Here is a 15911-nt window from a genome sequence, read left to right as displayed (position 1 = left end):
GGACAGAGCACAGATCCTGGGGCCTTCTATGGCCTGCTGGAAAGTCTGTACTTTGCCTGGTAGGCCCCTGTTCTCCAAGGTGTGGTTGGTGGTGGAGGTCTCGGGGACAGATTCCTCAGTCAGTCTGAATGTGAGGAGGCTGCTTTTTCATTAAGTCCTCATGTGATTCCTAGCCATTATATTTCTCAGTAATTGGAGAACTGGCCTTACAAGGAATAGAGAGACATTTCAGTGTGTTAAGTAGGAAAATAGCAGAACAGACGTGCTTTTTGGAAAAATCTCTTTGGCATACAGTGGAGACTGGGTTGGAGCAGGTCGTACAGGAGGCAGGAATTCAACCAGGGGAGAACTGTGATTGTCCAGACAATAAACACTAAGGGAGCAGACTGAGGCAGTGGCAGAATAAGGGGTACAGTAAAAAACAGACACTCATGAAGACCTGGAAGGAATGATTGGAGACAGTAGAGGACAATACACCCAAATCATCAAAGGAATGACGGAGGGAACAAGGATGCTTAACCTGGAATATATCAATGTTTTCAGATACGTAACACACTGGAAAGCTGGGAGGAGTCTGGACCTGGGCCTTAATGTAGGGAGGCAGGATCAGCCCTAGAATAATATGAGGCAGGCAGCTTGTGCACAGTGTAAGGAGATAATTTATATCAATCAGAGCTGTCCTGAAATGGGATAGGCTACCTTGGGAGGTGAGACCCACAGCTTCTCACTAATTGGGGAGAGACTTCCTCCACCCAGTCTATTAGCTGCATTACTGCCCATCCTGAACCAAATGTAGGTAAAAATAATGAAAGCACTGGCATCACCTCTGGAGGGCATGATGCACAGGCTGCACAAGGGTGCACAGAGGACATCTATGCCAAGTGGGGCTTGACCGGGTGGTTCCTGAGGGCCCAGGTGACGCCGAGCTTCTGCAAATCCCTAACAACTTCAGGAATGGATTCCAGTGCTCCTGCTGTCAGAAATAATTTATTTGTTTTACACTTAGTTCAGATTCTTCCTTCACCAGTTTAAACCTATTTTCTTCGGTCTTGAAGATGAATGCTAATGAGCCTGAATAGCACAGAAGGAGAGACAACAGTCTAAGATCATCTTGGCTCTGTCCTGGGAGACATAAGCAGCTAGGCCCCCTCACGATGCGACAAAGCACACATCCTAACTGGACTCAGTACCTAGAGAAGACTGCGTAGCTCCTTCTACTTCCTCACATCCCTTCTTTTTTGTGGCAGATTTTCTGCTCTGCTTAGAAGCAGCTGTCTCTGTGAGTGAACCACAGGTCAGAAAATGCTTTCATGTAACCAGTAAATGCATGGTTACTTCAATTTAGGACCCTGAACAAATACCCTACCCTGAGAGAAAAATGATTATAAAAGTATCATTGAGCCCTTATCATGCCATGTGTCAGGCCTGATACTTGATGTTAGTTGCTTTTTTTTTTTTTTTTTTTTGGCTGTAGGAGATGCTGTTTGCAGGCTAACCCCACAGACATTCTCCACTCCCTTCTATTCTTCCTGACTCTACTACAGAGGAAGCTGGGACCATTTTTTTTTCCCACCAGGGGTAGCATGTGACACAATTCTGTCCAAAGAGAAACAGGCAGTAGCTTTTCTTGATAAAAGGGACAGATGCAGCTGGTGTTGACCTGTCTTAAAGAAGGATGTGAAACTTGGAGCTGCAGTGAGAGGGAAGGTATGACCATGTGGGGAAGGTCAGGAGAAGGGAAGAGACTCTGACCTTGACATCTTTAAGCCACTGAACCAACAGTTGCTATCTTTAGCCTCATTTTATTAGGTGACAAAACAAGCCAGGCTTAAGCTATTTTGCTTAAGCTTCTTTTGCTCAAGTATTCTGCACAATGCAGCAGAAAAAAATTCAACTGACATAGCTGCATCACCCCCTGTGTCATCATAAGTGAGATGAGACGCGGGGCCCATCAATGCTAAGTAACTTTCCTGGGTCACACAAGCAGAGACATGCAGGGAATTTAAGCTCAGTACTGCTTAAGACTAAAACCCAGCACTTTTTACAAAATGACACGGGCCCTTGGCCAGCACACATTCATCCCTTCAACCTCTCCTAGGAGGATAAACACTGTGGGAGGAATGTGATATGTGTGCTGCCGTGACAGTCATGGGACTATGTGCAGCTCTGTTTTGATTCAAACTGCCTCATTTCATCACAGAGAACCCATTCTTTCTGGTTCAACTGGAGATGAACGGTAAGGAGGCTAGTAGGCATAAAGGTAAAAACCTGAGGTTTTTCTGTCTAAAGAGAGTAGGCAGGACCACATGAGGTGATTGTGAACACCACTCTCCGAGACACCGGAAAAATTCACATTGAAACTCAAGCAATTCAAAGATAGCTTGAGGGGAAAAGCTCATGATAGCTATAGCTACATTTTCTCAAAGAGACAAAAACCATATTAAAAAAAATACGATGAAGGTATTGAGGAAATGACTGCAGTCATTTGAAATGTGAAATGTGCTTTTGGAGAATTTAACTCCACTAACAATTTGCATCTGCCGTGAGGCCTGAGCTTCAGGAAGTTGCCAAAGCCTTTCCTGGGAGCCACTGAGGCTGTGACTGGGCCCAGAAGGGGAGCCATAGGCAAGGCTTAATAACCACCCTGTCACGGGCACACACGGAGCTCCACACCAAACTGAACAGCGTGGGAGGGCTCAGCAGGGTCCCCAAAAGACCTGGCAGGAACAAGAGCCCGTCACAGCAGGTTTGGTTCCTTTTCCTCCGGGGAAGACAGGGCGGACCTGGGTCCTCGAACAGTGCCTGGGGGCCGGGCTAGCTGGGGGAGACTCCCTTGGTTCCTTGCCGCGGTGCCTCCTGCCCCATCAGGGATGTGAGGTAATAAAGCTTACCTTGCCTACCTCGCAGGATGAGGGAAAATAAAACAAAATAGCAGCGAATGAGAAAACTCAGAAGGGTAATCTCCTGTTTTTAGATTGTGTGAGAAACATTTATAAAGCAAGGTACAATAATTGCCACTATTTCTACTAGATTGAACCATATGAAATGGCTGGCATGCAACCTTTGAGATCTAGTAAGTGGCAATTTCACATGTTCAAACTAATCATGTGAAGATAAATAAACTACAAACTTAATGAAAGTAAATAAATGAATAAGTAAAACAAGTAAGCAAAATAAATACACAAATGATTTTAAAACTAAACTAATACGTTATAAAGGATGGGGCAGAATCACTGTGGTTCAGCAATCTTTCTAAAAAGGCTACTTAGGAGACACACATTCTATGCCCATAGTCTTACAATTTGGAAAGACCTCCATGCAACAGTATTTGAAATGTTTTATTTATTCATATTCCATCTCGTTCCAGAAGGGGTTTAAGGATATGTAGAATAAGATAGGATTACCTCAAACAGAAATGAAAGAAGAAAAGGGCAGGAACAGGGTAGAGAAAGGACCGAGGCCAAAGGTGCAGAAGCAAGTGACCTATTTTAAGGCAGGGCTCCCAATCTGGCTATGGAAGGGCTGCCATTTGCACCATTTGTGGGTTGGGGATGAGCCAGTTGCTCAGGAGAAACAAAACCGTCCATGGTACCAAGTTCAGACAGGAGTCTGTCCTGGAGGTCCTCACGACGGAGCACTTTGTCAAAAGCTCTTTCTGTTATTGATCCTTCAAGTCACACATCAGAGATACGAGGGGGAGACAGGCACGCCTGAACTTGTCAAGTGACGACCTGAGATGTCCCAGGAAGGTCCTGCCAGCAGAGGCTTACCTGGTCAGGTCAAGGTGGCTGATGACCAGGCTCCGTCCACTCTCAGTCTGGGCGAGCTGCAGCACCAGGGCCAGGCTCTGCTGCCGGATGGCCAGGATCCTGGAGGACAAGAGGGCGGCCAGCAGCCTGGCCCTGTCAGGGTCCATCACTAGTACACGCTGGTTTTCCTCTGCAAAACACAGGGGTTGTCTGTCTTCTGCACACCGTGACGGCAATTAAACCAGCTCTATTGCCCTTCATCCTAATGGGAAACTCAACTGTTGCCCACTCATCTGAAGGCAGGAAAATGAAATGTAAGAGTGTAGACTCTAGAACCAGACTGCTGGGGTCTGAATGCCCAGGGGAGCGACCTTAACAATGAACTCTTGTGCTCCTCAGTTTCCTCATCAGTGAAATGAGGATTACGTCCTGCCTACAGGGATGTCATGAGGATTAAATGAGTTAATACATGACTGTGCCAGACAGGGACTGGCACCCATAAATCAGCTATGTCCTTATTATTGTCAAGTTTCCTTGGTGTGTGGTATCTGGAAACACCAGGAAGGGGAAAGAAATCAGCTTAATCATGGAATGTCTTTAGACCATCAATATTCATACAATGGCTAGAGTGGCCATTTGAGGAAATGTTATCCAGGAAAGCAGAATATCACATGAGAGGATCAACGAATAAAGTATGCCCTTCCTAGAATATAAGCTCTTCCAGGGTGGTGGCAGCAGATTTATCCCCTTTCGTCTGCTTCATTTTCTGACCAGGTACATGAATTTGTCTGAAACTGCAGGGTAGAGACTGCAGTATGAGGCTAAGCTATGAAACAGAACAAACTGGATCTCAAAGGGGTGGGCTCGGTCATTTGGACCTCATTACCCTGGGCCCTCTCCTGTCCTGTGCTAATTGCCAATTTTCACACAGCACACAGCATCAAGTAGAAGACACACACCAGGACTCTTCTAGCCCTGAAAGAGCCAGAGTAATGGGACTGCAGGATCTGATGTGTAGCCCACATATCAAACAGTGTTTTCGTTGCAAACACTACATCTCAATCCTACACTTCACCTATGATTACTTCTGTCCATGTAAGATAGGATCTACTGATTTCTGAAATGGAAAGGTTCTTGTTGATTTGTTTCATTTGTGTATTTTTTCTTATACTAGACAAGTAGCTTGCTGTAAATAATTCAAATACAGAGTTAGCTGATACCCCCTCCAGGTAAGCCCATTCCCCAAAGGAGCTATTATTCACCCCTCACATAAATAATGTTTTAAATATTATACATCCTACCCTGTAATTGGCTTCTCTTCCCCACTCCACAATAGATCACTGACATATTTTCATGTCCTTACTTTTAAGCATTCCCTTGCCCTTTTGAAAAACTGCTTTGTATTTATTGAGTTAGACATATCAAGATTTTATTGACCTGAAATACAGCATTTACATCACAGGTATCTGACAATATTTTACAGATGATAAAAATAATGTAACTCTAAGGTTCACAGAAATGATAAATAGGTTCACAGAAATAGAGTAAACAGATTGTTATATCAGATTCACACTGAGTAGACACAGCATCACCAAGTCCTGCCTTCCTTACCCTCCTGTTGGGGACTTTGCAAAAACACTGCCCTAAGCCTGTGCAGGGTCCTACACAGAGTCGTAAGCCACCTTGGTGATGATATTAGTCTGGGCATAACTCCCCTTAATTCTCGTCAGGAAACAGGCCCCTGATTGTCTAGATTTTTAAGAGCTTAATTTCTTACGCTCTTGATTCCTCCACTCTACTGAAAAAAAAAAAAGGTATCATCTCCTACTTAACATCTCAGAGTATGCAAACTGTGTTCACAAGCTCTATCACTGCCTCCCACAGCAGCCCTGCGAAAAAGAGACATAGCTATCTTATCCCCATTTTCACTGTTTTTGTCCAGGGTCAAAAACACTGAAACACACATTTTAAAAATGACAGAAGTACATAAAATTTGTATTTACACTGAAGTTGCAAAAGTGATTACGAAAGATTACATGAAAATGTAATGAACTCTGGAAGATGTGAATATGTGAAAAGCCTAAGAGTTAACACAGTGAATAAATCCCTGTGGCATTCTACTGTCTCCATATTACACATTAATCAGTGTCTGGAGGTACTGGCGGGGAGGACTGTAACTCTCAGGATGCTGGAAAGGTACTGTGGTTAGCAAAAAGGAACAATATTTTTATGCTGACAAGAAAAGAAAAACTCCATCTACTTCACTGCCAGTGCATGAACAGAAGTCATGAGCCTGCAAACAGCAGGAGGAGAAGAGAGAGGAGAGAGACCACTCATTGTGCTGACATGACCTCCTGCTTTCACCAAGCTCAGCCCTCATCTGTCTACCCTGCTTTTGATCCATAAGCTTTCCTGGAGGGAGTGGGTGTGTGGAAGTCTAGACAGTGGTTCTCCACGGCGCGGCCTTTGGGGAGGACAGTCCCGCCTGACAGTGTAGTTCCTGCACGCAGCGCATGAATGGTGATCAGTGGCGATTACCCACGCTTACCGTTCCCACTGCACACTGTTTGCCAGAGCTTCAGAACAGACACACAGACCGTCTCTTCAGCTGCATCTTTTCTTGCTGTGGAAAAACACCTACAATGGACAAAGGAGAGCTATCTTAAAAAATCTGAAAATCAGTCTTGATTTTCTCTTCATTTGGTTTTATTTCACCCCTAGACTTGCCAAATGCAGGTCTGAGAAAGTAATTTTATAACCCAGAGCCATGGGTCACCAGGACCAATTACTGAACCACGAGTCCCAGGCAAATGCAGACTGAGGAAGCCAGGGCTGCACAGAGGGTGGCCAGTGAGCCAGGGCCTTGGGTGATGGCTGCACTGGGACCAGTGAACTGTCGCTTAGCACACAGACATGTACTGGTGACTCCAACCCACACCCGTAACCTAAACCTCAGGAAGCATACCAGAACAACCAAAATTAAAATACAGTAACTCTAGCAAACTGCCTCCTACCATACAGGCCTTTCTTCAGATGAAATTATAAACGGGATTGGCCAGCACCCCGCTGATCTTACTTCTTGATATGATCAGCAAATTCCAAGTGAAGAAAAGAACAAATGACAACCTTGCAAAAACTGGTGGGAAAGCAGCAAGAATTATAATTTCTCTTTGATGAGCTTGGAGGAACCCTGGGAAGAGCTGCTGTTCCTCTCTTCAATTGCATGGTTTTTCTGTTTGTTTTTTGTTTTGAGACTGCATCTCACTGTATCGCCCAGGCTAGAGTGTAGTGGCTCACTGCAACCTCTGGGGCGCGAATTCAAGTGATTCTCGTCTCAGCCTCCCGAGTAGCTGGGATTACAGGCGCCCACCACCACGCCCAGTTAATTTTTGTATTTTTAGTGGAGAAGGTTTCACCATGTTGGCCAGGCTAGTCTCAAACTCCTGACCTCAACTGATTCGCTCGCCTTGGCCTCCCAAAGCGCTGGGATTACTGGCGTGAGCCACCGCGCCCAGCCTTAATTGTTAACTGCAGCGTTAACTCCAATGACTTGAGGGTCAGCACTCAAAGGTGTTCGCGTAGTAGCTTTGTGCTCCTGGAGAGGCCCCTACTACCGACTGAAGGTTCAGAAACGTGACTACCTATGTGCCTCGTGTCTGATTCATAAGCAGTGGTTATCTTCCCTTGCTTTGATGCTGTGCTGTCTTTATGAACATCCCTACCTTCTTATGACCTCGTTGTCACTGATGATACTAAATCCATTGTGCGTTCTGAATAAAGTTTGTTCTGTGCCTGAAACAGATACAGAGAAAACCACTTCAGACTCCCAAACTGGCTGGCTGATGTCTAGCTGCAACATAGCCACCTGCTAATGAGAAACCTAATATGGAACGTCGAAGTCCCCACATTAATGGTTTGGCAGAAACAAATACCTTTACATTTTGAAAAATACAATTGTCAGCAGCCTCTCAGTGCCACAGGCAGAGGGACTGTTTAGAGAAGGAGAGCAGAGCTGGGGTGGCTCCGAGGGCTATCTGCACAGCTCATGATTCTGTAATCTTTAGAGAGCCTCCCAGAACTGCTTAACCTATGGGAAGTGCCAGCATATCCATCTGTTCTTAAATATTTATTTCAAAGCTGTTTCCAGGCTCTAGAGAGGAATTTATAATCTCCAGGAAACTGCTGAAGGGGATGTTTGTGCGCCCTCCATTGTACACTAATGAGAAGTCAGAAACTCCATCTATTTGTACAAACAACATGCTGTCAGTAGAGAGATCATTTAAGCCTTGGAAACAATGTTTACAAGAGCTAGTACAAGAGAACAGTATGGCCCTCATTAGTAGGAGAGCTGATGTTGGCTCTGAAGCCATTTTCATATCCTAAGCAGCCATTAAGTGTAACTGGGTGAACCTTACAGTTTAACCTATAAAATTCTGTCCTCCATTCCTCCACAGTGGAGGGAAGGTGTGTGAGGTGGTATGGGATGCCTGGGGTGTCTGTGGGAGTACCCTGTGCAGGATGTACACAGTGTGGAGAAAACGTGAGGGCGGAGTATGTGCAGGATATGTGGACTGACGTGAGTATTTAAAGTGAGAGTGTGCTATGTGTGGTATGTGGTGTGTGTGTAATATATTCAATATAGTCAAGGATATATTCAAGTGAGTGAAAGCTAAGTGCATGTGTGACATATGTAAGTATGGAGTGTGTGCCACATGTGTGTGTTGTGTTGTGTATGTTTATTGCATATGTGCTGAGTGTACGCACGTGCTATAGAGAGGACAGAGCAGAGTTGGGAGGACATGTCTTGTGCACCCCTTTTAGCAGCTACATTAGAGTACATCTTCAATCAATATTTGTGGAAGGAAGGGAGGGATTCTTCGCCTGGTAAAGGTAGACCTCTGAACGTGTCCCTTCACACCGACAGCACTCACGAGATCACACACATCGCTGGCTTACACTCCTTTATAATTTCAGTCAGGATCTCAATTCCCCCGGCATAGAACAAGGGGATCTGGTCAGGCTTGGAAAGGGTCTCCAGGAGGTTCCTGGTGGTCACGGCTGTGTTCTTTCCTGAATCCAGCAGTGTGTGGGCTTCCTTCTCTTGATGGTCTGCTTTTTCCTGAAGATCTACTTGATTCAGGTAATCTAGAAAAACAAGAAAGGAAAAGCAAAACAAAACCCTAACAATCAACAATACTGTACAAGAAGCAACCTTTTTTTCCTTTTCTTTTGAGTATGGGAGTTTGAGAAGCATAAAGTATTAAAATAATTCAAACTCTTCTTCAGCAAGGAACATTTTAGAAAGAGCCTAAATCTATAACCAGAATCTTAAACCTTGTTGGGGATTCAAGGGAGTCTAACAGTGTCTAAGGGAGGATGGTGTAGAAGATGAAGAAGGCAAATATTAATATTTGCAAGGGAGCACAGCAAGCAGAGGAGTGGAGTGAGCCGGTAACACAGAGGACTGGACGGTGCAGGAAAGAAAATCCACTGCTGCCTCGTGGCCAAGGGCGGTGAAGGCAAGGAATGCATTCCAAGGCAGGAGGCAGAGGGAAGTGGAGTTCAGATGGAGGGCCTCAGCAGGAACATGCTCACCTTTCACCTGGGTTTGCAGCTTGGGATTTATTTCTAAGATCTTCTTATAACACTCTCTAGACTGGAAAAAAGAAACAAGACCTTGAAGAGTGGTTGGGGTAAAGGCGATTATGAGGAAGACAGTGGGTGCCGTTAGGCTTAGCTGCTTTATTATTTTCTCCTCGCCTCCTCCTGCTCCCAGCGCAGGAGACAGGCACAGGAACACAGTGTGGATTTGACAGTTTGTTCAGGCTTCTCCAGTTCTAGGGGGCAACAGGTATTATTTCAAAATTCATTTTAAAAGAAACAGTGTTGTAGTGTTGTTAGATGCTCATGATGAAAAATATCCAGTCCTAAATTCCTGTGGATCGTGTCTGTCTGGGACAGAAATAATCATAAAGTAAATGCAAAACTTAGATATGATATTTGCACTGACCGAGAACAGGAGGCTGTCAGATACGTCCATAGGGAGTTAGGAAATAAATGAAGCTAGAGGCAGTGTTGACAGAGACTCGGGAATAGGAAAAGACAGCTGCCTATTTAAACATACAGGCTGCGAAGAGAACTAGTAAGGGATCCATTTATCGGCCACATAAGAGTCAGCTGGAAAACTCAAGAGTGAGGGCTTCTCATTGAGGAAATTGCTAGATATAAAGTTACTGGATTCTAGTTCATAGGATTCCTGGGCTTAGGGCAGTATTTCCCACAGGAATATAAGAACCGCCCAGAGTATAATCTAACCAGTAGCCTAGAGAAAAAGCTAAGATAAAAAGCAGTTCTGAGATAATCTTGAAGTTTCAAAGTTAATCTAGAAGACTAGAGTTAAGAATCAAACTGAAAGGGAAAAAAAATGACATGTTAAAGTAGAGAACAGTGTCCCAGGAACAGAAGTCCATACATCAGAGTGACCCCATATCCAACTTCTCTTCAACCACAGATCTAATCTAGCAACAATTTTTGTTGGCTTCACTGTCAGTAAATATCCAGAACCGCATCACTTCTTACCACCTCCATCACCACCAACCTGGTCCCCAGCATCACCTCTTGCTTGGATATTTATTGCAATGCCTTCTCACATGTTCTCTGTTCTTATCTTGCCATGCCAAAACATATGCTCATGTTAAAATATATCAGATAATTTAATTACTTTACTCAAAATTCTCCAATAAAGCATGAAGATCACTCAGAGTAAAAGCCAAAGTTCCTTGAAAAGCCTATAAGGCCCTACAGGATCAGCCCCTTTTCCACCCATATCACCTGTTTGACCTCATCTCCTGTTGCTCTCCTCTTGCTGGCTGCATTCTCACTATCCCTCTACCAGGAATTTATTTCCTTATATATCCACATGGTTTGTTCACCGCTCCATTCCTTCAGAAAGCCTTTTCTTACCACTGTATACAAAACCAGTCTCATCTTTACTGCTTCCTGATTTATTTTTCTCAATACTACTTACTACCACCTAACATATTACACACAACATACTACACATCTACTTAATGGTTTTTTGTCTCCTGGTCACCCTTACCCCAAGAACATGAGTTCCATGAAGCCAAGAATTTTGTCTAGTTTCACTGATGTATTATTAATTGCCTGTATTAACAGTGCCTGACACATAGAAAGCACTCTATAAATACCTGCTGAATGAATGAATTGAATGAGTAAATAAAAATTGGTGGACAGGGAAAGATTAATATTTTCTTGATTCACATTTATTTTATTTGGCTTTATTACAATAAGCTTGTGTTACATTTACAATTAAAATCCAACAAAGAAACCTTTAAAAAATGTATAATATGATGCAATTTATTTTAAAGACATATCTTATAAATGGAAAGGCATCCTAAATTCATGGATAGAAAGACTTAATATTGTTTAGATAGCAATACTTGCCAAATTGATTTACAAATTCATGTAATACCCATCAAAATTCCATCTGGTTTCTTTGCACAAATCGACAAAATAATCTTGAAATTCATATAGAAATTCAAGAGTACCAGAATAGTTAAAACAATCTTGAAAATGTAGAGGAACAGAGTTGAAGGACTGGCACTTCTCAACTTATTACAAAGCTACAAAAATGAAGACACTGTGGTACAGGCATAAGGACAGACAAGTAGATGAATGGTATAAAACTGAAAGTCCAAAAATAAACTCATATATTTGTGGTCAGTTGATTTTTGACAAGGATGCCAAAATCATTCAACGAGGGAAAGAATGGTCTCTTTAACAAATGGTACTGGGACGAGTAGACATCCACATGCAAAAGAGTAAAGTTGAACCCCTACCTCACATCATACAAAAAAATGAACTCAAAATGATTAGACAGAGCTAAATGTAAGAGCTAAAGGCATAAAGCTTTTAGAAGAAAATGTAGGTATACATCTTCCCGACCTTAGATTAGATGATCATTTATTAGATGTACCACCAAAATCACAAGCAACCAAAAAAAAAAAAATAGTAATTGAGGCTTCATCAAAATTAACCGTTTTTTGTGCCACAAAGAACATCATCAAGAAAAGGAAAAGGCAATACAAAGAGTGGAAGAAAGTATTTGGAAATCATGTATCTGATAAGAAACTTGTATTCAGAATACATAAAGAACATTTGCAACTCCTTATAAAAAAAGACATTTCTCCAAAGAAAATATATAAATGGCCAATAAGTACATGAAAAGATCCTCAACATCATTAGCCACCAAAAAATGCAGATCAATACCAAAATGACACATGACTTCACACCCACTGGAATATGATAAAAAAATAGGTAACAAATATTGAAGAGGATGTGGAAAAAGTGGAACCCTCATACACTGCTGGTAGGAATGTAAAATGCTGCAGTCATTTTCAAAAGCAGTTTGGTAGTTCCTCAAAAGGTTAAACATAGAGTTATTATATGGTCCTGCTATTCCACTTCTAGATACATACCCAAGAGGACTGTAAACATAAAAAGAAATCCTGCACATGAATGCTATAGCAGTGTTATTCACAGCAGGCAAAAAGTGGAAACAACCCAAATGTCCATTAACTGACGAATGAATGAATGGTGTCATACAATGGAATATTATTCAGCAACAAAAAGGAACAAAGAACTGATATACACTACAACATAAATGTACCAAGCAAACATTATACTAAATGAATGACCTTAGTCACAAAAAGACCACAGATTGTATGACTGTATGAAATCTACAGAACAGGCAAATATATAGAGACAGAAAGACTGGTGGTTGCATAAGGCTGAGATGGGACTCGGGGGAAGGGGGCTGACTGCTAATATGCACAGGGTTTTTCTAGGAAGGGCTGAAAATTTTTAAAACCGATTTTGGTAATGGCTGCCTGACTGTGAATATGCGAAAAACTATCGAATCATACACTTTCTACAGATGAATTGTGTGGTATGTGAATTATATCTCAATAAAGCTACTTTTAATGATATATAATATCTTAGTATGGACAGACAGGTAGAAAGACAGATTGAATGATCTGCATGGTTTTTAGGTGATGAGATTACAGCAAATTTTGTTTTCTCTTTTTGCTTATGTCTTTTCTCTCAAGAGACTGAACAAACACTGGTAGAGGCTGTTGCAGAAGAGAGTCCTGCAGCTGGTGGAGTGGAGCTAACTGACACCCAGCATTCTTCCCAACTTTAAGATCTTGAGCTTTACCTTGGAAAATACTAAAGGATGGATTAATATCTGATTAGCTTGGAGAATCATGGTTCTACTCTAGTACAACTGGGAGCATCACTCTGTGATCAGATATGTCAATTACATTCCTCTAAGAACTTACCACACTGTAGTTCTTCAGGGCCAGGTTGGCTTTTCCCATGTGGAAATATGCTTTTGTGCATTTTTCATCACACTGAATAAAAGAGAATGACTGATCAGAAGTTTTAGAAGATGTGAAGTCATTAGCCACTCCCCTCACTATACAGCTAAAAGAGTTAAGGTGAAGCTTTGATTCTCAGGGCAACTACCAGAGTTGACAAAACTTTTTTTGTGCACTTGTGACCAAACTAATTGATGTCTGCAAGGAGCCTGGATGCACCAGCAAGCTCTTCACCAAATTAATTAATGATACCTGCCAGTTTTCATTTCCATTTAATGAGATGCAATCAGGAAGCAAACCCTCAGTTTAAAAGAGCTCTTAACTCTGGCAGAACATTAGAATCATCTAGGATGCCTGTAAAAATCCTGCATCCCATGTCAATTATATTATACTCTAGGGTAAAACCCAGGCATCAATAAATTTTTAAGCTTTCTAGGTGAGGTAAATGTGCAGCTAAGTTTGAGAGTCACTGGTTTACTAGAAGAGAGGACAACTTACTCTGGGAAAACAGCTGAGATTACTATTATATCTTAGTGGACCAGGGAAGTCCTTCCTCCCAAATAAACCACAACATGTGTACTGGGACCTTCTGTTCATATCAATTAAGATCAATAGGGATGCCCCCTTCAAAAGGCAGGTTTGAAACTTATGGCAGAAACTAGACCATTTATACAGGGGGCCCTGCACCTGCCTGCCCCTGCAGGGGATGATTTGACAGAGACATACACTAAAATCTAAGACATTCAGTTAATGAATATTTATTGAACCTCTTTTATATGCGATACATTGTGCCAAATCAGATGCCCTTCAAAGGTTTAAATATGAAGAGTTTAAGAGTTCAAGCTGAGGGCCAGGCACAGTGGCTCATGCCTGTAATCCCAGCACTTTGGGAGGCTGAGGTGGGCGGATCACAAGGTCAGGAGATCGAAACCATCCTGGCCAACGTAGTGAAACCCCGTCTCTACTGAAAATACAAAAATTAGCTGGGCATGGCAGCGCATGCCTGTAATCCCAGCTACTTTGGATGCAGAGGCAGGAGAATGGCTTGAACCCGGCAGGTGGAGGCTGCAGTGAGCCGAGATTGCACCACTGCACTCCAGCCTGGCGACAGAGCTAGACTTCATCTTAAAAAAAAAAAAAGTTCAAGCTTGGGAGTCTAAAATATCCTGTGTAGATCCTTGTTCTGCTACTCAGCAGAAGTGGCATGTTGGCCAGGCCATCTAACTTTTCTGACACTCATTTTCCTCACCTGAAAAATGAAGACAATAGTAGTATCTCTCTTGGGTGTTTGTGAGGAAGAAATTATGTAAAACACTTGGTGTGGCTCTGGGTAACATAGTATTAGCTGCTATTGCTGCAGTTATATCAGCAGCAATTCATTTCAGAGCCAGAGAAAATCTAAATTTAATAAAAGAGAGAAGAATAACAATAATAATAAAAGAGAGAACAATAATTGTTGGAGAAGCCTTAGAGATACACTTTTGTGTATATCATTTCCCAATTCACTGCTAAGTGAATGTAAGTCATAATAATAATAATAACTGTGCATGACTGTTCAGCCCAAACCATGTGCCAGGCACTGAGCTTTATGGTTCATATGAATGATCTCACAGAAGCTTTATAATAACTCTATGAAGTAGATACAGTTATTATCCCTATTTTACAGATGTGGAAACTAGGGGTTGGATAGGCTCAAGGTCACAAAGGTAACAACTGGAAGAGCTGGAATTCGAAACCTGGCCATTAAACTCTCAAGGGTTTAAAAATGACACTAAATCTCCTTCAGAGAGGTGCTATAGAAAAAAGCATATAGACGCTACAGAAAATGCTACTGAAAAAATTCAGTGGAAGAAAATATGCTCTAAAATGCATACTTTTAAAAGGGCATGCAAAGGAGGAGGGATCTGGGCTGAGTCTTAAGTGACATGGAGAGGTGAAGAGAGGAGGATGGAGGGAGAGTGGGGTGGGCAATGACCTGAGGGAGGAGAGTACAAGGGGTTTCGGGACAATCCAGCTGGGATCGAGGAGCAGGTGCTGGGTGGTGGGATGATTCCATCTTGAGCTAAATGGCAACTCCACATGGTAGCCTTGCATGCCACACTGGAGGAGGGTGAGTCACCAATGGCAGTGTGGAGGTAAGCTGGTAGGAAGGTGGCATGCAGACATGACCAGAGGAGGGAAAGGCTGAACAAGAGGTATGGGCTGAACAATGAGAGATGAGTAAGGAGACCAGAACAATCACTTAGAACAAGGGCTAATGTCTGAAGTCCTGGTGACAGTGGGAGGGAAAGGAAGTGCAGATGCCAGAGCTATGTCAAAGAAAGAACTGACCAGGATCAACTAGCCATCAACGATAAGGAGAGCTAGGATGTGAAGTCAAAACCGGGGGTCTAGATTCCTGAAAGACATGGTGTGTCATTAACAGAAAGAGGTCAGCCAGGGCAGAACGTGGGAAAGGCTGAGTAAGAAGATGAAGAGTTGGCTTCCAGACATACCGAGTTTCAGAAGACATCGAGACAATCAAAAGGCACCCGCAGGAGGCAGCTGACATGCAGCCCTGGAGCCAGGGAAGGGGAGACTGGGGAAATAGGTCTGACAGCCATTTGCAGAGATGAGAGTTGAGCCTGTGAGAGGAGAAGAGAGCTGTGAGGGAGTAACTGTAGAGAGAAGAAAGACAGGGAGCAGAGGGGTGACCCCTCATGAATTCACAAAGGATGAAATTGAGGAAGCAGGAAAGGAATGGTCAAAGGGAAAAGAGGAA

The 15911-nt window shown here is 42.8% G+C and overlaps 1 protein-coding gene across 4 annotated transcripts in view; it reads right to left on the bottom strand.

The window, feature by feature from the left end:
* The window catches only part of TTC12 (tetratricopeptide repeat domain 12), a 49052-nt gene that overhangs the window by 13388 nt on the left and 19753 nt on the right, over window positions 1-15911 (bottom strand). For all 4 annotated transcript variants that reach the window (XM_064375425.1, XM_021671145.2, XM_021671144.2 and 1 more), the window contains exons 8-13: window positions 13112-13183; window positions 9345-9405; window positions 8706-8894; window positions 7472-7541; window positions 6298-6386; window positions 3771-3939 (exon numbers count right to left, since the gene is read on the bottom strand). In XM_064375425.1, the coding sequence (XP_064231495.1) occupies window positions 3771-3939; window positions 6298-6386; window positions 7472-7541; window positions 8706-8894; window positions 9345-9405; window positions 13112-13183 (650 nt within the window). The remainder of the gene's footprint in view (window positions 1-3770; window positions 3940-6297; window positions 6387-7471; window positions 7542-8705; window positions 8895-9344; window positions 9406-13111; window positions 13184-15911) is intronic.

Source organism: Aotus nancymaae, unplaced genomic scaffold, assembly GCF_030222135.1.
Source record: "Aotus nancymaae isolate 86718 unplaced genomic scaffold, 86718_ANA_hifiasm-v0.15.2.pri h1tg000012l, whole genome shotgun sequence".
NCBI lineage: Eukaryota > Metazoa > Chordata > Mammalia > Primates > Aotidae > Aotus > Aotus nancymaae.
The sequence above is the reverse complement of the archived record's forward strand: the minus strand, read 5'-3'. Positions and strand labels throughout refer to the sequence as shown.